Raw genomic sequence first — 26,263 nt, forward strand, 5'->3', positions numbered from 1 at the left:
TGTTGAAAGAAAAATCAAGACTCAGGGTTAAGGGATGGAAAACAGTGTATCAAGCAAAAGGAAATCAGAAGAAAAGACGGGTTGAAAACTTATTTTACGAAACAAGCATACAAAATTGAGAATGACAAAGATGGACAAATTATACAACAATACAAGAAGACATTTCAATTTTAAATATTTATGCACCCGATTTAAATGCTCCCAGATTTATGGAATAGACCTTTATGAGTCTGAGTAATATGATACCCCATAGTATAAAGTCCCATTACATCCAGGGACTTTAACACCTCTCTGACAGAACTGGACAGATCCTCTAAACAGAAACTAAACGAAGATACAAAGGACTTAAATGTGACCCCAGAACAAATGGGATTAATAGACATAAACAGAACACACCATCCTGAAGCTTAAGAATACACATTCTTCTCATTATTCCATGGAGCATAATCCAAAATAGACCACATCTTAAGACCAAAGCAAACCTCAGCAAAATTAAAACAATGAAAATTATACCTTTTATCCCCTCAGACCACAGGCAATAAAGGTGGAACTCAACTCCATCAAAAACGTTCATCCCCACACAAAGACGTGGAAATTAAACAACCTTATGCTGAATGATAGCTGGGTTCAGGAAGAGATAAAAGAGGAAATTGTTAAATTCCTCAAATTTCACAACAATGAAGATACAAGTTATTGAAACCTGTGGGATACAGCAAAAGCATTCTTAAGTGGGAAATGTAGACACCTACATTTGAAAACCAGAATGACAGCATATCAACAAACTCATGAACCATCTGATGGAACTAGAAGAACAAGAACAATCCAATTCCAAAACCAGTAAAAGAAAAGAAATAACCAAATTAAAAAAGAGATTAAAGAAGTTGAAAACAAAAGAATCACTCAGAAAATTAACTGTAGCAGCCCATATGGCCTATGGCTAGGAGGAGTGAGAGTTATAAGAAATACCTGTATAGCTCAATAATGGAACACCTTGGTGGAAAGGGCATGGAGAGGGATTTAGCTCTCCTAAACAAGCAGGAGAGCTCGTGAGATGAGAGCACTGACGAATTGGCAGTCTCTATACCTGTAGTGTTGAGAGGCATGAGATCAGCCATATACTAGGCTTGGGGGAGAAGACACTCAGGAGTGTGCACATTCTATCACAGACCCGCTTACTCTGACTCTGTCTCCTCTTCTGCCTGCAGAACGCCAGCACGGCATCTCTCTGCTGAAGATTACCAAGCTCTACTAAAGACTAAGATCTATTTATTCTAAGACTGCTTTATTCTGTCTAAGACACTCTCTCTTTCCAGCTAAATTAGATAGCCCTCAGGCACCTAAGAGAAACTGTACCTGAGCAAGGTAACTTAGCGGTCTACGTCCGGAATCTAGTTAACATGGGCCCGAGTCCTGGCCAGTCCTGGGCTCTGACAGGTGGTGTCAGGAATGAAATGTGACAATTAACAAAACAAAAAGGTTTTTTTTTTCTTAATAAAATTCATTTGCATTTCTCTAATAATTAGGGATGATAAGCATTTTTTCATAAGTTTATTAACCATTAAATTTCCCACATTACAAAATCTCAAAACTTCAGATGATGGCATAGATGTGGACAGAAGGGAACATTTTTACACTGCTGGTGGGACTGCAAACTAATACAACTGTTTTGGAAGGAAGTATGGAGAACTCTCACAGAACTCAAGCTAGACCTCCCATCTGATCCTGCAATCTCATTACTGGGCATCTACCCAGAAGGAAAAAAATCCTTTTATCATAAGGACACTTGCACTAGACTGTTTATTGCAGCTCAATTTACAATTGCCAAAATGCGGAAACAGCCTAAATGCCCACCAATCCAGGAATGGATTAACAAGCTGTGGTATATGTACACTATGGAATACTATTCAGCCATTAAAAATGGAGACTTTACATCCTTTGTATTAACCTGGATGGAAGTGGAACACATTATTCTTAGTGAAGCATCACAAGAATAGAGAAGCACGAACCCTATGTACTCAATTTTGATATAAGGACAATTAAGGACACAGCATGAGTGGGAGAAGGGGACAGCAGAAAGAGAAATAAAGAGGGAGGGGTGGGGAAGGGAAGAGCAGAGAGAGGGAAGGAGGGAGGTGGGTGAGGCATTGGTGTGTCCCACATCTTTTGAAAGAATGACATGATTGTAAGAGGGACTTTACCTAACAAATGCAATCAGTGTAACCTGGTTTCTTGTACCCTCAGTGAATCCTCAACAATAAAAATAAAATAAAATTCATAAACCTTTGGCCAGATTAACTAGAAACAGAAAAGTAAAATCTCTAATAATCTCAATCAGAAAAAATAGAAAATAACAACAGATGCCACAGAGAAACAAAAGATCATTTCTCAGTACTACAAAAAACTCTATGCCCAGACATTTGACAATGTGGGGTAAATGGATCAGTACCTGGAATCAAACCCTCTGTCTAGACTTAACCAAGAAGAAGTAGAGTTCTTGAACACACCAATTTCAAGAACTGAGATTGATTTAAAAACAAACAACAACAAAAAAAAATCTCCCAGGGGGCGCCTCTGGCTCAGTGAGTAGGATGCCAGCCCCATATACCGAGGGCATGGGTTTGAACCTGAGCCAAACTGCAACAAAAAATAGCCAGGCAGTGTGGTGGGTGCCTGTAGTCCCAGCTACTTGGGAGGCTGAGGCAAGAGAATCACCTAAGCCCAGGAGTTGGAGGTTGCTTTGACACCATGGCACTCTACCAAGGGTGACATAGTGAGATTCTGTCAAAACAAACGAACAACAAAAAGAAAAAAACTCCCAACAGAAAAATGCCCTGGTCCAGATAGCTTCACATCAGAAATCTATAAAACTTTTAAAGAAGAGGTTATACCCAGACTACAGATATTATTCCAAAAAATTGAGAAGGAAGGAATCTTCTCCAACATGTTTTACATAGCAAACATCACCCTAAGAACTTCAGATTAATTTCACTAAGAAATGTAAATGCAAAAATTCTAAATAAAATTCTAGCCATTATATTATAGCTACACATTAAAAAGATCATTCATCACGATCAGGTAGGTTTCATCTTAGGGATGCAAGGCTGTTTGAACATATGCACATCCATAAACATAAGTCACCATATCAACAGAAGGAAATATAGAGACCATGTGTTCCTCTCAATAGATGCAGAAAAGGCATTTGAAAAAATTCAGCATCTTTTTCTAAATAGAACACTTAAAAATATGGGCATAGGTGGCACATTTCTTAAACTGATTGAAGCCATATATTATTAACCCACAGTTAATATTACACTGAATGGAGTAAAACTGAAAACTTTTCCACTTAGAACTGGAACCAGACAAGGTTGTCCTGTATTGCCACTACTATTCAACATATTGCTGGACGTTCTAGCCAATACAAACAGCTAAGAGAAGGAAATAAAGGACTTCCAAATGGTAGCCTAGGAGGTCAAACTCTAAGTCTTCTCTGAGGACATGATCTTATACTTAGAGAACTCCAAAGACTCAACCACAAGATTCCTGGAAGTGATAAAAAATATATATAGCAATGTCTCAGGATATAAAATTAATGTCCATAAATCAGTAGCCCTTGTATATGCCAATAAGAGCCAAGATGAAAAGCTAATTGAGGATACAATTCCCTTCACATGAGGTTCAAAGAAAATGAAATACCTAGGAATACACCTAACAGAAGAAGTGAAGGACCTCTACAAAGAAAATTATGAAACCATAAGAAAAGAAATAGCAGAACATATTAACAAACCGTACTCAGGTATGGGAAGAATCAACATTTTTAAAATATCTTACTACCCTAAGCAATCTATAGACTCATTGTAATCCCCATCAAAATGCTACCATCACTCTTTCAAGATTTGGAAAAAAAATAATTCTTCATTTTGTATGGAACTAGTAAAACCCTGTATAGCCAAGGGAAATCTTAGTAATAAAAACAAATCTTGGGGGCATCTTCCTACCAGGTATTAGGTTATACTACAAGGCCATAGTGATCAAAACAGCATGATATTGGCACAAAAGTAGAGACTTTGACATTTGGAACCAAATAGAAAATCATGAGCTGAAACTAACATCTTACATCACCTGATCTTTGATAAACCAAACAATAATAAATGCTGGCTAAAAGAATCCCTATTCAATAAATGATATTGGGAGAACTGTATACTTACATGTAAAAGACTGAAAGTAGACCCATACAAATTTTCCCCTGGTTTTTTACTTAATATATTGTTACAAATATACTTCTGTTTTTGTAGGAGACTAAGAGACAGGGATGAGAGGAGATTCAGGGACTTGAAAGTCAGATACAGGCGTTAAAATAAACAACTCTTAAGCATATGTTAACTGTAGGCCCTAACAAGAACTGGATTCAACTGGCTTCGACTGGTTTACCAGCTACCTTGCCACTTTGCATCAACCTTGGTTAATTACAATATTGTTTACATGGTGGTTTTAGAATTTTTCCACCCTTGAAATCACCATGACATTTTCAAACCAATCATATAAAGTATAGAAATGGGAGGGAAGCCATTTCTAAGAATTAGTAACAAAATCACAGTAAAAGCCAACACTCTGGCCTTGAATATTCCTCCCCTCAATCGATAAGACTACAAAAGATCGAAAACAACTTCTGCCCAGTATAGCTGCCCCTTTTGAGCTTTCCCACTTTCCTCCTTGAAAGTCAACTTTCACATTTTATAAAAATATATCATTTGGTGCATCCTGAAATTCTTTTCCCAAGGAACACCGCAAATTTGAAAATCCCTCCAGTTGGAGGCTGAAAATTCTTCCATGTCATTAAAGAATCTTAGGGACTATCTCATTAGGGGAAATGTTATATTTCATTTTGAATATACTGTAACACATCTGACCTACCACAGCAAATTGGCATTTAGTGTGTGTTGATCTTTTTATCTATCTTAATAATTGTTCTATGCCAATGTATATTGCTTAATTTCTAAAAATTTACATTATTATATTAGAAATAGATAAAAGGAAATAATAATATATTTGACTACTAATGCATTTCTAAATCACTTTCCAGAAAGTATGTGCTTATTTATACATCTCTGGGGAATATAATAATATATACTTCTCAATATCATGTATAATTTTCAATGCCCAATTGATAAGACAAAGGCAATATCTGGATATTCATTTACTTACTGCTTATTTCTTCACATATTAGGTGAAAAGTTTTCAAAAAATTTGGTCATATGTTTTGTTTTATAATTTTTTGTATACCCACAAATACACATACACTTGGTGTATGTGTATGAGCATATAATGCATATTCAGTGGGTTTTTTTTCTAACATCAATTACTTCTCTAATATCAACTTGGCATACAACAAATAAATTCAATTATAATATTGTGTATCTGGAGGTAGTGTCATGCTATAGTTGATATTTAACCCTCCAAACCTCATGTTGCAATTTGTTTCCCCAATGTTGGCAATAGGGTCTAACAGGAGGAATTTAGGTCATGGAAGTGGATCTCTTGCAAATAGTTTGGTTCTGCCCTTGAATAATGAGTGAGTTCTATTCACACTCTGTTAGTTCTCACTTGAGTTGCTTGTTTTTTTTTTTTTTAAAAAAGGAAGGCTCCTCTCTCTCCCCCTTACTTCCCATTCTTTCCACATGATCTCTATACATAACAGCTCCCCTTCATCTTTGGTCACTAGTGAAAGGAGCCTGAGGCCCTCACCAGAAGCAGATATTGGTGTCATATTTCTTGTACAGTCTGAAGAACCATGAGCTAGATATATCTCTTGTCTTCATAAGTTGCCCAGCTTTAGGTATTCCTTCACAGAAAAACAAAAACTGACAAGACATACCAAATCTCACAAGTTAACAGGCTCAGACTTTAAAGACTACCCACACCACAGATGCCAACAGAAAAGTCTCAGGTAAGCCATACTTCTTACAGCCCAGATATAAACTGAGGGTTCCCATAGCCCCTCCACAAGGTAACAAATAGTGAGAATAGCTCACAGAACTCAGAGAAGCACTATGTACACAAGTTTATTATAAAGAGTACAACACAAAAACTCTTAAATGGATGAGATACAGAGGATAAAGTATTGGAGGAGGGGTAAGAGTGTCCAACCTTTCTCTAGGCATGCTACCCTTCCAGCAAGGTGTCATATTCATAATCTAGAAAATCTCTGAATCTCTTTGTTCAAGTGTTTTATATAGCTCAGTTTCAAGCCCTACATTCCTCCTTCCAAAGTCAGTGGGTAAGGATAATTGTTCCATCTCTCTAATCACTTACTCCTCCTATGACCAGCCTTTTTCTGTGGTCAGGTAGGGGTCCCACCCTAAATTGCATAAATTAAGGTTTAATTGAAAGGAGTTTGTTTGAATAACATAGATAACTTCACAATACTCAGGAAATTCCAAGTGTTTTATTAGAAACTGTCTGCCAGGAATCAGGGACAAAGACCACTGCATGCCTACATCACTCATGCAATTTTTTGTAATTAATTAATAATAAAATTAGTTATTGAATTAATGTATTTACACTTCTATATTTACAGTATTATTTTTTGTTTTATTTTAAATGACCTTTGAAAAGCTGACGTTATGTAACAATATTGCCAGAACCATTGTACCCTTTTGTGATAATATTATTATTTTTATTCTTCAATCTCTGTCAATTCTGAGATAAGTATATTATTCATTTACATTTTCTTCTTATTTTTAATTTCAAAATTGTTTTACCTACATGCAACTTATTTTATTTTTATTAAAATGTGTCATAATTAGTAAACTAATTTTTGAATGTTATTACTTTGCAAATCTTTAGTTTTCTCAAAAAATTTTAAGTAAAATTAAAATAAATAAACCTTAAACTCCATGTCTTATGGGAGGGCCACATTTTTAGCAAGAATAGTATGCTTTTGGGAGAAGTATAAAGGGAATAGGTTAATCAACAAATAAAAGACTTATTTTAATTAGAATGAAAAAAGATTTTGTCAACTACAGGTGAAACCATTCATATTAAAATAATGTGGAGCCACAAGGTATAAATAGTAATCAAAACCTAATTCCTATAAAAGTATAAACATAGTCAGAAATTAACCAGCCATTGTTCCTTAATGTCCTTGCTGCTATAATTGGTTAGTACTTAATGGCACTGTCCTCCCTGACAGGCACAAGATTTGGGACTCCTCACAACTGCTTCTATAGATAACATTGTACATTTAAGACTAGTATTTGAGGTGATTTTCAAAGTCTATATCCTGGAGACCTACTGATGTCAACCATACCTATGGATAAAGCATGGGAAAAGAACAACAACCCTGAAACCCCCTACTCAAGGAACCTACAAACCAAGAAGATAATTTCTGCATCCCAACCCTATGAGCTCATTCCCTGCCAATCAGCACACCCAGTTCTCTAGCCCTTTGCCCACAAATTATCTTTAAATGCCATGCCTTCTCTCCAAAATTGTTGGAGACATGGATTTGAGAAATTACTCCCATATCCTTGCCTGGTGCCTTGCAAAATAAAAATCTTTCTCTGCTGTAATACTTGCTGCCTAAGTATTTTGGCTTTTAATGGACAAGGGACTGGGTTGGGAAGTAACACTGTGAAACTAAATACTTGGTTCTTTTTCTGATATTCTTAAATGATCCCATTATGGGGAAGGAATCCTCACAATCCTGATAAGAGTACAGTCATCTTGTGAGGACGTCCTGCAATAGGAAGGAGGTCAGAGACCAAATGGCATGGTAATAGCAACACCATCCCCACACTCTTGGTATGCTTCAAGGCCAGAGACCCTGGGAAACATCAGAATCTCCTACCCTGGTCCTGGTTGACACTAGAGATAAGGCTCTGGTGTAAGATTAGCACTTTTTCAGAAGGCTGTAATTCTAAGATGAGTCCCTGACATAGCATCTTTCACTTTGCAGAAAAAAGATAACACCTCTCACCTGCATTCCAACTACACTAACAAAAGCTTCTTGAAACTGTGTGAGAGTGAGCTGACTCCTGGTCAGACTCCATTCTGATCTTTCTCTTTCCCTCTTCTAATAAATCCTTTCTAATACCTGAATCGGCCCCCTTTCTTTTTTCAGGCCCTCCCCTTCAACTCTATTATGGTACCTATCACTCATTACTTAGGTTGAGTGATACAGAGTATCACTTGTTACTCTGACTGTGTGTGTGTGTGTGTGTGTGTGTGTGTGTGTGTGTGTTGGTGTATTATTTGATTCTTTTTAGTTCCTGGTGTACACAAATTATACCAGACCAGATACTGGCTTAACAAGCAGGCTTAGATTCTCAATTGAGAAAAAAACAAGTCTAAATATCTATAGCAAGAATTCTAATAAAGATAATAGAGAGCAAAGCAAGAGTTCCTTTAACCATAAGAAATTCTAATTTTTTAATTTTAAGATCATACTGAAGCAATCAAAATGTATAGCACCAATTGTAAATAAAAGGAGGTTAAGGGAATTCTGTGAAGATGGCTGATTAGTAGCAACTCTCAGCAGAGGCTTGTGACCAGAGGGAGGAAAAATGGACAGACATGGACTCTATGAAGCTAAGAAGAGGAGAGAAGAGCCAAGAAAGAAGTTTGGCAAGCTGTGACTCCAAGGAAGAGCATTCAAGAAAATAAATTACAGGTACAAAGACTATAGAGTCTGCTGTAAGCTTTCTGTGAGCAAGCAGGGAACAAAAGACCTCTCTCATTTTAGGTTATTTGAGAGAGCCACTAAACCAGGTCTCTTTCTCAACATAGGTCCCACTTATGAACCTAGACACCACCACCCCAGAGAATTAAATGGAACAAATATTTTACCCCACCATTCCAAACTCCCAGTTCATCCTTCCCACCTTGCATGGTGGTCTGACATTCTGCCCCCTGCAGAGCACAGAGTGTTTGGTCTTTTCCTGAGAGTTCTTGGCACATCAGAATGGACTCTGTGACTAGTGGGGAAGAAAGAGGGCATGAGAAGAAAGAAACACTTGTTGGAGGAAGAGCAGTCCCCTAGTTATGAACTTTGCCCAGCCAATATTTGGGCTGTGTCTTGTGGGAGGGAGTGAAGAACCCCTGGCTCTGATAGTGCCTGCAAGCAGGAGGGTGGTTGCCAGGTATGGACTGAGTTCAACAAGTGGGGCTAGTCCCTGGCTCCAATTGGGCCAGTAAGCAGAATCTTGCCTGGTGTGGACCAAGACTGGTGGGTGGGGGTGTGGTCCCCTGACTCCAACAGAGCCCACCAGCAGAGGCTTTCTGGGTGTGAACCGAGACTGGTGGGCAGGGGTGTGGTCCCTTGACACCAACAAAGCCCACCATCACAGGGTGGCTGGGTTTGGACTGAGATCGGCAGGTGGGGGTGTGGTCCCCTGACTCCAAATGGGCTGGCAAGCAGAGGCTTATGGGGTGTGAACTGAGACCAGCAGTTAAGGGCATGATCTCAATTCCAACTGGGTCTGCAAGCAGAGAAACAGACATGAGTGTGAACTGAATCTTGTGGAAGGTGGCATGGACCCCTGGCTCCAATTGAGCTGTTGGAAACCTGTGAATCCCCCTCTGTTAAGCAGGGTTAGTACTTCCTGAAACAGTTTGATTGAAACGTGCATCTGGGGCTGTCCACCTGGGGACACTCTGAGGTTGACCTTAGAAGTTCTGTAATGGAAAAGAACAGGATGGTAGAGCCATGGCTGTCTGTATCTCTCTACAGCCAAGATTTAAACCTAATACCATGGCTTCTTAGGATAGGGTAGACATTGGCTGATTTCAAAACAGAGTAAGTTTGCACTAGCTCATGAAGTAGGTCCTCAGAGTCTCTGGCCAAAACTGTGAAAGGGGCCTTTGTAAGGTTGTAAGGGATAAGCCACAATTACAATGCCTAGCAGTTTGGTAAGGGGTTGACTAACTCTACTACCTGGGAACCCCAATACAATCTCACCCTACCAGTTCTAATAACAAAACAGTGGAAAATAAACATAGGGCAAAATCAATGAAAGAACTCTGGAAATACGGATAATCAGAGTATATCAATCCCTTGCCCCCCAAGAAATAACAAAGGAGATACAACTGAAGATTCCATGCATAGAAAAATGGCTGAAAAGTCAGAAATTGAATTCAGAATATGGATCGCAAATAAGATGAATAGAATGGAAGAAAAGTTAGAAATTGAAATCCAAAGAGTAAGTTCTAAAGTTGTCTCAAGAAATTAATGAATTCAAGGACAAAGTCACCAAAGATATTGACGTAATGAGAAAACAGATAGTAGAACTCAAGGAAATGAAAAAGTTATTCAAGGAGCTCCAAAACACAATACAATCCCTCAGTAATAGAGTTGACCAGGCAGAAGAAAGGATCTCTGAAATTGAAGAAAAAGCTTTTTAACGTTCCCAAACACTCAGAGGCAGACAAATGAAGAGCAAAAACTGATTATTCTCCAAGATCGTTGTGCGATCCCTCCAAAAGATCAAACATTTGTCTTACAGGAATTTCTAAAGGAAAAGAGGATGGTCCTAAAGGTACAGATGTTCTACTCCAAGAGATTATGGAGGAGAATTTCTCAAGCTTTGCAAGAGATACAGAAATTAAGATAGTAAACAGTTTCAGAACCCCAGCAAGACTCAATCCAAATAAAGCATCTCTTAAACACATTTAGATTAACTGTGCCAAATTGAACACATTTAGATTAACTGTGCCAAAGTTATGACGAAGGATAAAATTCTGCAAGCAGTCAGATGTGTGAAGAGCATTACCTACAAAGGGAGAAATATCAGAATAACTACAGATCTCTCAGCAAAAATGTTTCAAGCAAGAAGAGGAAAGTCATTGACCTTCAATCTCCTAAAACATAACAACTTTCAGCCCAGGATCCTGTCTCCAGATAAACTGAGTTTCATCTGTGATGGCGAAATCAAATACTTTAATGACATACATGTGTTGAAGAAATTTGCCATAACTAAACCAACTGTCCAGGGTATTCTCGGACTCAACCTCCACAATGACCAGCCCAATGCTCTACCACCAAAGTAAACTCATTCAGAAATTTTTGAACAAACTCAGCTTCCACAGTGGTGAAAGAATTAAAAACATGCACTAGACTTTTGAAAAACATTGCACATAAAACACTACCAAGCTTATCAATTCTCTCAATTAATGTGAATGGTTTAAATTCTGAGGCATAGGTTGGCTGATGGGATACATAAAATCAGACCAGATTTCTGATGAATACAAGAATATAATCTTACCTTAAAGGATAAAAATGGACTCAGGGTGAAGGGATGGACATCTATAATACAGGCAAATGGAAACCAAAAAAAAAAAAAAGAAAGAAAGAGAGAGAAAACCAGGGATTGCAATTTTATTTGCAGATACAATTGTTTTTAAACCAACAAAAATAAAGATAAGGATAGTCACTCCATATTCATCAAGGGAAACATCCAACATGAAGAGATTTAGATAATTAACATTTATATACCCTACCAGAATGCTCCTCATTAATAAAGCAAACCCTAATGGAGATGAACAACTTGATATCTTCCTGCTCTATAAATGTTGGCTATTTTAACATCCCTTTCACTGTCTTGTATATATTCTCCAAGAAGAAACTAAACAAAGAAATATTAGACATAAACCTGACCCTTGAACAAATGGACTTAACAGACCTGTACAGAACATTTTATCCTAATGAAACTAAATACACATTATTCTCATCAGCCCAGGGACCATCCCCCCAAACTGATTATATCTTAGGACACAAGTCTAAACTCAGCAAATTTAAAAGAACAGAAATTATTCCTTGTATTTTCTCAGATCACCATGGAATAAAAGTTGAACTCAACAGCAACAAGAATCTTCATACCCCTCAAAAGTCATGGAAAATAAATCATCTTAGGCTGAATTATAGCTGGGTCAAATATTAAGTAAATCACCATATTCTTCTTAGTAAAGTGTCTTAAGAGTGGAAGAAAAAGTACCCAATGTACTCACCCTTATTATTTAACTAATGTAGGACCTTCACATGAAAGCTATAACCAAGTTACAACCTAAGAATAGGAGAAGGGGGAAAGGGGAGGGGAGGGAGGGGGGAGGTAAGTGGAGGGAGGGTGATTAATAGGATTACACCTGCAGTGCATCTTACAAGGGTATATGTGAATCTTAGTAAATGTGGAATGTAAAGGTCTTAGCAAAATAACTAAGAAAATGCCAGGAAAGCTATGTTAACTGGTGTGATGAAAATGTGTCAAACGATCTATGAAGCAAGTGTATGGTGCCCCATAATCATACTAATGTACACAGCTATGATTTAATAAAAAAAGAGAAAAAAAAAGAAAATCACCAAATTTTTGAAACAAAATGATAATGAAGACACAAATTATAAAAATCTGTGGAATACTGCAAAGACAGTTCTAAGGTGAAAATTTCTGGCATTGGAAGCCGCTATTAAGAAAACCAAAAGACAGGAAGCCAAAAAAAAATTTTTTTTTTCTTTTTTGCCATTTTTGGCTTGGGATGGGTTTGAACCCACCACCTCCAGCATATGGGGCCAGCGCCCTACTTTTTTGAGCAACAGGTACTGCCTAGAAGCCAAAAACTTAATAGATCATCTCAAGCAACTAAAAAAGAAAGAACATACCAACCCCAAACTCAGCAGAAGAAACAAAATAACTAAAAGTAGAGCAGAATTAAATAAAATTAAAAACAAAAGAATCATTCAGAAGATCAACAAAAAAAAGATGTTTTATTAAAAAGATTGATAAAATTGATAAACCTTTGGCAAACCTAACCAGAGACAGAAAAGTAAAATCTCTAATATTATCTCTTAAAAACGATAAAGAAGAAATAACAACAGACACATCAGAAATTCAAAAAATCCTCAATGATTACTACAAAAAACTCTATTCCCAGAAATATGAAAATCTGAGGGAAATGGATCATGCATGTCACTTTCCTAGACTCAACCATAAAGAATTAGAAATCTCGAATAGACCTATATCAATCACTGAAATAGCATCAACAATATGAAGTCCCCCCCCCACACACACACAAAAAAAAAAATGTCCAGGACCAGATGGCTTCATATCAGAATTCTATCAAACCTTTAAAGAGTAACTAGTACCTATATTATACAACCTTTTCCAAATCATAGAAAATGTAGGAATCCTTCCTAACACATTCAATAAAGCAAATATCACTGTGATAACCAAACCAGGAAAGAATGCAACAAGGAAAGAAAATTATAGACCAATATCATTAATGAATATCATTGCAAAAATATTCAATAAAATCTTAGCAAACAGAATTCAATAATACATCAAAAAAATTATGTGCCATAATCAATTTGGTTTTATTCCAGAGCTATAAGGTTGGTTCAACATATGAAAATCTATAAATATAACACATCACATAAATAAAATAAAAAACGAAGACCACATGATTCTCTCAATTGACACAGAAAAAGCTTTTGATAATATCCAGGATCCTTTCATGATCAGAACACTTAAGAAAAATAGGCATAGAAGGGCCATTTCTTAAACTGATAGAGGCCATCTACAGCAAACCCACAGCCAATATCATATTGTATGGAGTAAAATGGAAAACATTTACACTCAGATCTGGAACTAGGAAAGAACACCTATTGTCTCCAGTGCTAGTCAACATAATAATGGAAGTCTTAGCCATCGCAATCAGGCAAGAGAAGGCAATCAAAGGTATCCAAATACGGCCAGAGAAGATCAAACTCCCTCTTTGTAGATAATATGATCCTATACCTGGAAAATCCCAGGGACTCAACTATAAAACTCTTAGAAGTGATCAAGGAATACAGCATCTCAGGATACAAAATCAGTACTTACAAATCAGTAGCTTTTATATATGCCAACAATAGTCAAGCTGAAAATATAGTCAATGGCTCTATTCCCTTTACAGTAAAAGAAGTTGAAATATCTGGGAATTTACCTAACAAAGTATGTGCAAGATCTCTATAAAGAGAATTATGAAACTCTGAGAAAAGAAATATCTGAAGATGTTAACAAATGGAAAAACATACCATGCTCATGGCTAGGAAGAATAAACACTGTTAAAATGTCCACACTACCTGAAGCAATCTATAGATTTAATGCAATCCCTACAAAAACATCATTGTCATACTTTAAAGAGCTTGAAAGAATAGTGTTTAATTCTATGTGGAAGCATAACAAACCTTGAATAGCCAAGACATTACTCAGAAGTGAGAACAAATCAGTAGGCATCACGTTACCAGACTTCAGGCTATACTATAAATTTATAGTGATCAAAACAGCCTGGTATTGCCCCAAAAACAGAGAGGTAGATTTATGGAACAGAATAGATAATCAAGAGATGAACCCAGATACTTATTGCCATTTGAAATTTGATGAGTCTATTAAAAACTTTCTGTGGAGGAAAAAACTCCCTATTTAACAAGTGGTGCTAGGTGAAATGGCTGGTGACCTTTAGAAGACTGAAACTGGACCCCCACCTTTCACCATTAAGAAAAAATTAATTCTCACTGAATAAAATATTTTAACTTAAGACATGAAATTATAAAAATACTAGAAAAGAATGCAGGGAAAACACTTGAGGAAATCAGACTGGAGAATATTTTATGAAGAGGACCACCCAGGCTATTGAAGCGACACCAAAAATTCATTACTGGAATCTGATCAAACTAAAAAACTTTTGCACAGCCAAGAGCACTGTAAGTGAAGCAAACAGACAACCTTAAGAATAGAGAAGATTTTTGCAGGTTATGCTTCTGACAAAGGTCTTATAACTAGCATCCACAGAGAACTCGAACTAATCAATAAAAAAATGAACAAATAACCCCATTTCTATGTGTGTAAGAGACTTGAACAGAAACTTTCCTGAAGAATACAGGTACATGGCCTACACATAAATAAAAAAATGCTTTTCATTTTTAATCATCAGAAAATGCAAATCAAACCCACTTTAAGATGTCATCTAACTCCAGTAAGACTAGTCACATAACAAAATCCCCAAACTACAGATGGGGGCATGGATGCAGAGAGAAGGGAACACTGCCAATGGGAATGCAAGCTAATACAGCTTTTTTGGAAAGAAGTTTGGAAAATAATCAAGGAACTAAAGGTAGATCTACCATTTGATCCTGCAATTCCTCTACTAGGTATTTACCAAGATGATCAGAAATCATTATACAACAAAGAAATTCGCACCAGAATGTTCATTGCAGCACAATTAATAATTACCAAGACATGGAAACAGCCTAGGTGCCCATAAACCCATGAATGCATTAACAAATTGTGGTATATGTACACTATGGAATACTATGAAGACATAAAAAAGATGTGACTTCACATATTTTATTTACCTGGATGGAGTGGAAACATATTCTTCTTAGTAAAGTATCTCAAGAATGGAAAAAAAAGTATCTGATGTAGTCAACATTACTATGAAATCAATATATAATCACTTTCACATTCATACAAATGGTAAAACATAACTATAACCCAGAAAGTAGAAGGGAAGAGGAGAGAGAGGGGAGGGAAGAGGGGCGGCAAAAGGAAGGAGGGTTTTGGAGCAACATTACCTAATATGCATGATGCAATGGTACATTTAAACTATTAAGAAAAGAGTATAATTGTGATGGATGTGTTAATCAGTTCAATGTAAGCATTTCACATTGTATATCAAATCAGTATACCAAAGATCATAAATTCATGAACGTATACGGTTATTACTTAATAAAAACAAAAACATAAAAAAACAAATTACAAACAGAAGTTAAGGTCTTTCTCTCTCTCTCTCTCTTTCTTTCTCTCTCTCTCTCTCTCTCTCTCACACACACACACACACGTGCGCGCGCGCACATACACACACTCCAGACACTCACATACAAATATACCACATATATTTTCAAGTAAAAGGTATATGTACCTTGTTTTCCTCACACATTGTACCCTCCTCTACATAGGTCTGATCCCTCCTTGAAGTATTTCTTAAATGCGCAGATAAACATACATAGTTATCAAGGTAGGTATACTGAATATCATGGTCCTTAATTGGTACTATATCTGCACGTGTCCAATGACAAACTAGTTTCCCACAAAGGACATACCTGGAAATATAAGGTATAAAAAATTAACCATTTTCACTAGGTACACAATATTAGGTAAAGCAATTCAAAATATGAGGATAATTCAAAATATTACTGAGATAATTAATATAAAAACTATTCTGATTATATACTGGTTCATGAAGAGCAACATACAAATCCATTGGTATATATTAGTGGTGAGTGTAATAAATGTGCTCTGCAATACATACGAAGGGCAACATACAAATCTATTGGTATATATTAGAGGTGAGTGTAATAAATGTGCTCTGCAATACACACACACAACCCATACACAAGCACTTTGGAGATATACAATTTTCTAAATACGCACTTGTAATTGCATTGTCTATGACAGTTTCCAAATTTGTCATTTTGATAATTAATTTCCTCTGAACACAGGTAAGGACCTCCTTTAGCAACTGAAATCATAACAAGTTACAATTATTAACAGTGAAAAATATTATAAGCTCAGGGTGTGGTTAGTTAGTACAGACACAATTAAAAAATAATAATGCCCAGTCAGTGTCATCTGCTATACATTTTGTATGTCATCAACCTGCTATATAAAGAGAAACACTAGAAACCACCCACTTGAGAATAGAAAAATCTATATTATCATGCAGAAGTGATTGAGAAATAAAATAGTAATTTTCTCTCTTATCTACTATTTTAATAGTCTCCTCTCTTTCTACTAAATACCAGAAATTTGACTAGTGTCCTATTATTTGTTTCCTGTAGCTATTAAATTCATTTTGCCTCTTGACAACATTCAAAGTTTCTTTGGTTTGCAATTTTGTTTTTATTTTATTTTTTTTAAAGTTGAAATAATTTTATTTAATCAAGACCTTCCTTAAAGACCAGAGCTACATAAATTATCCTCAGTTCAGCTTCCTTGTAATTCTGACCTCAATTCAGTATTTGAGTCACCCAAAGATCATGAAGTAATTAGTCTTTTGGATTAGAAAAGAAACGTAAAGTTGATGAAAACAGCTCACTTTCTTCAGCTATGCTTCTTGTCTAAGCTGATAACCTATACGCATCATTGATAAAGTTAAATTAGGGTGAATCACAAGTAGAAAAACATGTTATCTCAGTTATTTTATATGTTCAGTTTATTAAGATGTTTAACTGTTTATTTTACCCTATTTTTGAAAGCTATAACCCAGTTACAGCCTAAGAATAGGGAGAAGGGGGAAAGGGAGGGGAGGGAGGGGGGAGGGAGGTTGAGGGAAGGGGATTAATGGGATTACACCTGCGGTGAATCCTAGTAAATGTGGAATATAAAGGTCTTAGCAAAATAACTAAGAAAATGCCACGAAAGCTATGTTAACTAGTGTGATGAAAATGTGTCTATGAACCAAGTGTATAGTGCCCCATGATCATACTAATGTACACAGCTATGATTTAATAAAAAAATAAATAAAAAATAAAATGATTTGGGTAAATAAGATTTTATTTGATATGGTGACAATAAATTAATTTCAAAAACATACTAAGATAACATAGTTACAAGTAAAAAAATATTTGGTAGGTAAATTCCAGGTAAAAAAAACAACACAAAATTTAGTATATGTTTTTAAATTTGATTGTAAACAACAACATCTTTTAGAATGGCTATAGGGTGGATTACTGACTTTAGAATAACTAAATGAACCCCAGAAAAAAAAAAGAAAACTATTACATTTTCCAAATAACTCTACACATTGTCTATCCAGATCTCGGCATACTCCTGAACGGCAATAGGCAGTCCTATTATTACATGGTTCCATATCAGCAGCTCGGAAATCAGGCACACAAAACTCGGATGTTCCGTTGCAATATTCAGAAAAATCACACAGATCTCTACTTCGCCTACATAAATGTCCTCTTTCAGCTATCTGTGAGACAAAGAAAAAAAATACACATGTTTTTCAGGTTCAGTCAAGTTTTGCTCCTCTACCAAGGATTGAAATGGATATCAAGAATGAAAATTGTAATATTTGTACACTATGTACTAAAAACCACAGAGCCATAATGACCTGTATGAATCATGTATTAAGGATGCTTATTTAAGAAATAAAAAAAGAAATGTTATTTAAAAGGCAAGTACTGCTAATAGATACACAGATTAAAAACTCTATTGTGACTTTTTGACCCAAAGAGGCCACTGAGCATAAAGCTGGATTCATCTCCAACTTAAGTTTCTCAAGTCTGTGTTTTACTTTTCTTTGTTTTGGCCATGACCATGCAGCATCGAGTTACAATTTACCAATACTTAGTTGGTATTGTGTGGTACCAATTAAAAGGGGTTAAAAAAAATTACCTACAGGAATATCTAAGTAATGGTAGGAATATGTTAGTCAATTCAAGGGTTAGCAAAATAGCTGATTAAACTACCTTTCACATCTTTGCATTTGGGTAGAAGTTGTGTTTACTTAAGCTGAAAATTTATAAGAAAAATAATTAAATCAAAACTCTAAATTTTACACAAGCTTTGGTAAAGCTTGCACGTCTGTGGGTATTTTGTTTGTTTTATAATTTTTTATAAGATGTTCATAACTTACTAGCTATATGCTGTTATGCTAAAAAAAATCCATACTACCCAAGTAATCTGTAATTCCTATTGAATGAAAAAATTAGATGAGTTTCCAGTAAATATTCAAGCTACACAGTGAAAAGCAAAGAAAAGAAGGTTGCAAAAAACCTAAGGACATCCTCTGAATCCTGAAACTGGTTGGGTTTGCAGTGGGTTTTTGTCATTTACTAACATAGTAGATAACCTGAAAACAAGTGGTACAAATAACAGAAAATATGTTTAATATTAAACATTTAAGGAACCAGGAAACTGCCTATATTAAAATAATGTGTAGCCATAAGGTAAAAATAGAAATAAAAGCCTGATTTTTACACAAGTATAGATATAGCTAGAAGTTAGTAGATTGTTCCTTAAATTTCTTACTGCTTTAACTGATTACTGCTTAATGGCATGTATCTTCCCTGACAGGTACAACATTTGTGACGTTTCCAACTGCTTCTATAGACAGCTTTAACACTGTGGAGCCTAAGACTGGTCTTTCAGATATTTTTATACTCTTCATTCAAGAGGATCCACTGATGTTAATCAGACACATGGACAGACCTGGAGAACAAGTTGAATTGAAATTGGGAAAGGTGTTTTCCACAGTTGTTGACAATTGAATATTACTCTTGCAAGAAGTGATCCAAAACCTGGAAGAAGTGGTAGTCAATTGGTGCACAGTCTGGTGAATAAGGCAAACGACAGTTTCCAAGTCTAGTTTCTATAGTTTGAACACTGTTGTTTGTGTGACATGTTGTCGAACACTATCTTGCAAGATTAGCCTATCTCTTTTGACCAATCTCAGCTGCTTACTTACAAGCATCCTCATTATTTCATCCATTTGGTTGCAGTAGACATCGCCTATAATTGACTGACCAGGTTTCACAAAGCTGTAGTGTATAATAGCAATACTGAGCCACCTAACAGACAACCATTAGCTTTTTGATAAATATTTGATTTTGCACTGTGGTTCAGTACTTGATGTTTGTCCAAACATTGTACTAAATGCTTGTAATTGTCAAGAAATCTATTTACCACATGTAATAATACAGTGTAGAAATGATTCACCTTCATGTCATAAGAGCAAAGAAAGGCAAAGTTTGAGAATACTTCTCCGACACTTGTTTCATTTATACAGAACCAATCGACATAGCTTCTGTACCTTCCCTACTTGTTACCAATAGTCCAGTATTGTGAGAATAGCAACATCGAACCTTACTGCTAATTTGTAGGTATGTTGAAAGCCACAATAGCTTTCAGTTCATCAATATGCATCTTGGTCTCAGGTCACCAAAATGGCTCATTTTCAAGATTAAAAAACACCAGAACGGAATATCTCAAACCATTGTGCATGCATTAGCCACATCTTTCCCAAACAATTAGTTTATATTTTGAGCTGTCTGCATTGCATTGGTTTCAAGATAGAACTCATCTTCAAAAATAACACAAATTTTTCACTTATTCATAGTTTTACATAATTTGCTTTATTTTTTTTTGAGACAGTCTCACTTTGTCACCCTGGGTAGGGTGCTATGGTGTCACAGCTCACAGAAAGCTCAAACTCTTGTGCTTAAGTGATCCTCTTGCCTCAGCCTCTCACGTAGCTGGGACTACAGGTGCCTGACACAATGTCTGGCTAATTTTAGAGACAAGATCTTCCTCTGGCTCAGGCTGGTCTCGAACCTGTGAGCTCAGGCAACCACCAGCTTTGGTCTCCCAGAATGCTAGAATTACAAGCATGAACCATAATTTCTGGCCTTGCTCTAATTTTTTTTTTTGAAAGATAATCACAAGCTAAAATGTACATTTGAAAGAATGAGGATGTTTCTTCACAATAAAAAAAGGGGAGGCAGAGCAAGATGGCAGTCTAGAGACAGCTTCTTTGTAGCTATGCATAGTAAGATCAGTGAGAAAAGATTCCACACAGGTCTGGCTTGTGGGCTTTGCCCAGAGGAGACTTCAGGATCCCAGAGGAGGATGGAAGCAGCAGAGAAGCTGAAAAAAGGGAAAGTACTTGCATGTTGGCAGAGGCCGGCCAAAACGGTGGGTCACAGTTTACAAACAGAGAAGGCCTGCCCTGTAGGTTTTCTTTTTTTTGGACCTGAGCACTTAGTTGAGTTACTGTGGGAGAACTTTGGGGAGTGGGTGAGTGATCTTGAACAATGTCTAGGGGCTGGACTGAGACACAGGGGCAGAGTGGAGCTTTCATTGTTCAGCTACAGGCTAGGAGCAGCCATTATGGGACAGCTGCCTTCAAGCTCAGCCCTCAGGGTCCTAGTACAAGGCCAGTTCTGGTGCCTGAGGGCAGCCACACATGGGTAGATATGAGTGATACATGTGTTCCTGGGAAAGCCATTGCATGGCCAAGGGACATACTGTGGAAAGGTTGAGGCGTGTCTATTAAGCGAGCTGAGGAGAGCTTCAGGGTCCCAACCCTGTGGGGAATGAGCTTCAGGGTCCCAAAGGAGTCAGGAAGATGGGACGCTGTCTCCTAGAGGCTTCCAATCTCCATCTTATACATCCGTATATGCATGGTGATTAGCATCTCATAACCCAGATCTCCCTGTATGGCAAACATCTTGGGGGAGGGACACCATTATACCAAGGACTTTACCTAACAAATGCAATCAGTGTAATCTAATTCTTTATACTCTCAGTGAACCTCAAAAAAATAAAAAAATAAAAAAACAAGCTGGAATAGAAATACACAGATGACATTATCTGTAAGAGTAAAAAGAATGAATAAATCTCTTTCACATAAAAAAAAATAAGAAGTGTCAAAGTGAAATGTCAGAGATAACTTTCAAACTTAGTACTTAAGGAAATTGGACATTTATTACTTAATAACCTAATAAATTAATTTCTCTGCTGTAATCCTTGCTGTCTCAGGATTTTACCCTTTACTGGGCAGTAGGCTATTTATATCCTCTAAGAACATGCTCTATAAAATATTTAAGGTTACGAAATAAATGTTCATATGCTATTAGGAAGTAAATCTTAAATAAAAGCTGACCACAGAGAATATAAATGAAATACTTGAAAGATGTATTTTTTTAAAAAGCAGGAAAAATGAATAAGACAAAAAAAAGTAATATTTTGAAAACTTACCTTGCAAGTTTTTGTATCACAGCATTTCCCAGTACCACATTCTGAAAGTCCAATCAAGGTGCAATTTTCAGAATGGCAGCATTTTTTATGAGTGCATGCCTAAAAGCAAATGTAATGATATTAAACATTTTCAATCAAATTTTAATCAAATAATTTTATTTAATTTCAAAACATATTAAATATGTCTCTATCTTAATTATAATCATAGCATGACTTTTGATTACTGTATTTATTTTTAGAGCATTTTATTTAAACTCAATATACGTATTTTACTATAGAAAAAAAGGGAATGATAAAATTTCATACTCAAGAAATTCATCTGTTAAACAGTATAATGCAATGTCTTTCCATCTTATTATTGTTTATAAAAATATGTACTTCAATATGTGTTAAGATTTCATTTTGGGACTAAATATAAGATATGATTATTAGAAAAATAGAGGTTTATAAATGCCTTTAAATGTATTATTGTAAATGATGTTTCAATGAAAAATTTGTCAGTCAAGGAGATTGAAAAGAGGGGCGCAATGCCAGTCCATTCCACAAAGGACAAAAACAACAAACAGATAACTAGATAACTGTGTTAGAATGGCAGCACAGAGAGGGATGCAAACATGTAGCTTGGGGCTAAAGGTAAGCAAGAGAGATTCCACATTATATAGAAAGGTAAGCAGGAGAGGAAAAGATTCCCAGAAGTCCCTGTTACTACCCGCTAAACCTGGATTCCTAGGCACTGAGGAGACCCACAGTTCTCATAGGCTCTCATAGGGAGACACCTGGAGTCCATATGGTTGCTCTGCTTTACAGAGGAAACTCATCCTGGGTCCCTTGCACTCCCTGAGACACAGTTGCTATGGCATGGCACCATTGTGAGAACAGAGTCCCTACCAGAATGCACCTTGTTCTGGGACCCAGTAGTCCCTGCATTTACACTTCCCTTGGGCCTGCCTGTCATCCAAGTTGCATGAAAGGCTGAAACAGCATGACTCCACTTCAGCCCACTGGTACAGTTATAATCCTGGCCCCCAAACTTATGCACTACCCTATACTCCCAGGAAAAAGCAGTCTAGCACAGCTGGAATACTGCCAATCAAAATAAGGGAGCCAATTTGCATCCTCTCCAGGGCCTGAGGATCAGCTACATGGCACCTACCATGCTGGCAATGTCACCCCTTTGACCAGTGTCACCCCTTCAACTGTCTTGAACCACATATACCCCAAAAACTGAGGAGCAGCCTGCTTGGAAATTTTCATCAGCAACAATGCTTTGATGAACAGAGAGCACAGTCACTGCACCCAAGTGTCTGCTCCTGAAAAGGTCCTGAGTACTCACTTCATTTGGGTTTTACCCTCAAAATATCCACATCAATTCATTAAAAATTATAAACAATCTGGACCACTGAGTCACTCAGACATGGATTGATTGATTGCAACCAAATAAATCAATCAGAGATTATATCATGGTGTCCAGCCAGAACCAAAGATAAATCACTCTACCCAACTGACAATAAAGGACATATAAAATTGGAAGAGGTGATTGCTCCACCAGATATGCAGATAATAAACACAGAAAGAAAGAAAAATGAAAAATCAAAAGAAGACACCTCAAGGGTGGCGCCTGTGGCTCAAGAAGTAGGGTGCCGGTCCCATATGCCGGAGGTGGCAGGTTCAAACCCAGCCCTGTCAAAAAAAAAAAAAAAAAAACACAAAAGAAGACACCTCAAAAGAAGACACAATAATTCTCTAGGGAGAACGCCCCTCCTAAATCCATACAACATCTAAACAAGAATTCCAAAGTACTGGCTCAGTGCCTGTGGCTCAGTGGTTAGGGTGCCAGCCACATGCACTGGGGCTGGAGGGTTCAAACCCAGCCCGGGCCTGCTAAAAACAACAATGACAACTACAACCAAAAAATAGCTGGGCACTGTGGCTGGTGCCTGTAGTCCCAGCTACTTGGGAGCCTGGGGCAAGAGAATCACTTAAGCCCAGGTGTTTGAGGCTGTTGTGAGCTGTGATACCACAGCAGTCTACCGAGGGTGACATAGTGAGACTCTATCTCAAAAAAAGAATTCCGAAGTATTGATATAAAGGCTACTCAGCATGACCCAAAATAAAATAGTATAGATCGATAGTTCACAATATCAGCAAAATAATTCAAGATAAGAAATTAGTATCAGAAAGTGGAATGTTGCTGATAATACATAAAAATGTAGAACCTGCTTTGAAACTTTGTAATGGATAGTGACTGGAAAGCTGGGAAAGGGAGATAGAAGCCTAGATTCTGGTGAGAGCTTAGAACAGAAAAATACTAAAGAAAGTGTGGGACACCTTTGAGATTAATTAAGTAGTATTGACCAGAATGCCAAAATCCCAAGACCAGAGATGTTGGCGTGGATGTGGAGAAAAGGGAACACTTTTGCACTGCTGCTGGGAATGCAAATTAATACATTCCTTTTGGAAAGAGCTATGGAGAACACTTAGAGATCTAAAAATAGATCTGCCATTCAATCCTGTAATCCCCCTGCTGGGCATATACCCAGAAGACCAAAAATCACATCATAACAAAGATATTTGTATCAGAATATTTATTGCAGCCCTATTCATAATTGCTAAGCCATGGAAAAAGCCCAAGTGCCCATCGATCCACGAATGGATTAATAAATTGTGGTATATGTACACCATGGAATATTATGCAGCCTTAAAGAAAGATGGAGACTTTACCTCTTTCATGTTTACATGGATGGAGCTGGAACATATTTTTCTTAGTAAAGTGTCTCAAGAATGGAAGAAAAAGTACCCAGTGTACTCGCCCTTATTATGAAACTAATGTAGGACCTTCACATGAAAGCTATAACCCAGTTACAACCTAAGAATAGGGAGAAAGGGAGGGGAGGGAGGGGGGAGAGAGGGGGAAGGAGGGGAATTAATGGGATTACACCTGTGGTGCATCTTACAAGGGTATATGTGAATCCTAGTAAATATGGAATGTAAAGGTCTTAGCAAAATAACTAAGAAAATGCTACAAAAGCTATGTTAACTAATGTGATGAAAATGTGTCAAACGATCTATGAACCAAGTGTATGGTGCCCCACGGTCATACTAATGTACACAGCTATGGTTTCATAAAAATAAATAAAAAAAAAAGAAAATGCCAGGAGAGCTATGTCAACTAATGTGATGAAAATGTGTCAAGTGGTCTATGAACCAAGTGTATGGTGCCCCACGATCATACTAATGTACACAGCTATGGTTTAATAACAAAAAATAAATAAATAAATAAAGGTTTTTAACAAAGTAAAAATTCCTTTAAAAAAAAAAGAAATATGATAGTAAAGGCTATTCTCATGAGGTTTTAAGTGAGAAAAAAGGCATTGGAAACCAGGGTAAAGGGCATCTTTGTTATAAACCATTCAAGAACTTGGCTGAATTCAGTGACCGTGCCTTTGTGGAAGGGCAGACTTGAGAGTGATGAATTAAGACATCTGGCTAAAGAAATTTCTAAGCAACAAAATGCTTGGTTACTGTGTATTTTCTAATCACTGCTTATGGTGAATTGCTAGAGAAAAGGAAAACAGAGTGGATAGTATTTGTAAAATTCGTAGCCTGACCATGCAGTAGAGAATGAAGGAGCATTTTTAGGAGAGAATGTCAAGATATTACCCGGAAACTTTCATTTCCTCAAGACAATGAAAGAAAGACTTCTAAAGAAATTTTATAGATCTTAGAGATTTTATTTCCCATTACAGGCCTAGAGAATGGTTTTATAGGAAATAACTGGAATGCTCTTCATGAGCTCACTGACCAAGGCTGCCTCAGGACTCTGCTCCCAGCATTCCAGCACAGGCCCACTGGCCTCCAGTGTGGCTCCTTCCAGAAGGTTCAAGTCATAAACTTTGATAGCTTCCATTCATATCTCAAAAGATGTCATGAAAAGCCTGGAGGTCTAGGTATAGACTTGTTGTGGGGGAGAAGCCATCACAGAGAGGCCCCACTAGAATAATGCTTATTGTCGCTGAGAGACTGGGTTCACTACCAACCTCCTGGAATTTTAAAGCTACCAACATGCAATGCCAGCCTGGGAGAGCTGGGTGAATTAATAATCCCAGTCAAGCCATGGGTTGGGGCTGTCCAAGGCCTTGGATTCACCCTTACACCTGTGTGCAGAGGATTCTGAACATTCTGTCAAAAGAAACTATTCAAGAGTCTGAATACTCAATGTCAGCTCTCTCGGGTTTCAAATTGGGTGGAGCCTGTCATCCACCTCTTCTTGCCTATTTCTCGCATTTAAAATGGGAGCATGCACCTATGCTTGTAAGTAGATAGCTTTTTTTGATTTTACATATAGCTGGGACTTTGGGACCCTGCATCAGTAAATGGGAGATATTCTGAGATGGCACAAGGTATATAAGAATTAAAATGCCAAACTACCTAGGGAATGACCTGGCTTTTAGTTTACTTTGACCTGAAGAAGG

The 26,263-nt window shown here is 37.0% G+C and overlaps 1 protein-coding gene across 1 annotated transcript in view; it reads right to left on the bottom strand.

Annotated features, from left to right (window-relative positions):
- Positions 1-26,263, bottom strand: part of LOC128576584 (A disintegrin and metallopeptidase domain 3-like) — a 180,964-nt gene that overhangs the window by 50,842 nt on the left and 103,859 nt on the right. The window contains exons 13-16 of the mRNA XM_053578828.1: positions 21,792-21,890; positions 17,808-18,003; positions 16,458-16,545; positions 15,946-16,126 (exon numbers count right to left, since the gene is read on the bottom strand). Coding sequence (XP_053434803.1) covers positions 15,946-16,126; positions 16,458-16,545; positions 17,808-18,003; positions 21,792-21,890 — 564 coding nt within the window. The remainder of the gene's footprint in view (positions 1-15,945; positions 16,127-16,457; positions 16,546-17,807; positions 18,004-21,791; positions 21,891-26,263) is intronic.

This window comes from Nycticebus coucang, chromosome 24 (assembly GCF_027406575.1).
Source record: "Nycticebus coucang isolate mNycCou1 chromosome 24, mNycCou1.pri, whole genome shotgun sequence".
NCBI lineage: Eukaryota > Metazoa > Chordata > Mammalia > Primates > Lorisidae > Nycticebus > Nycticebus coucang.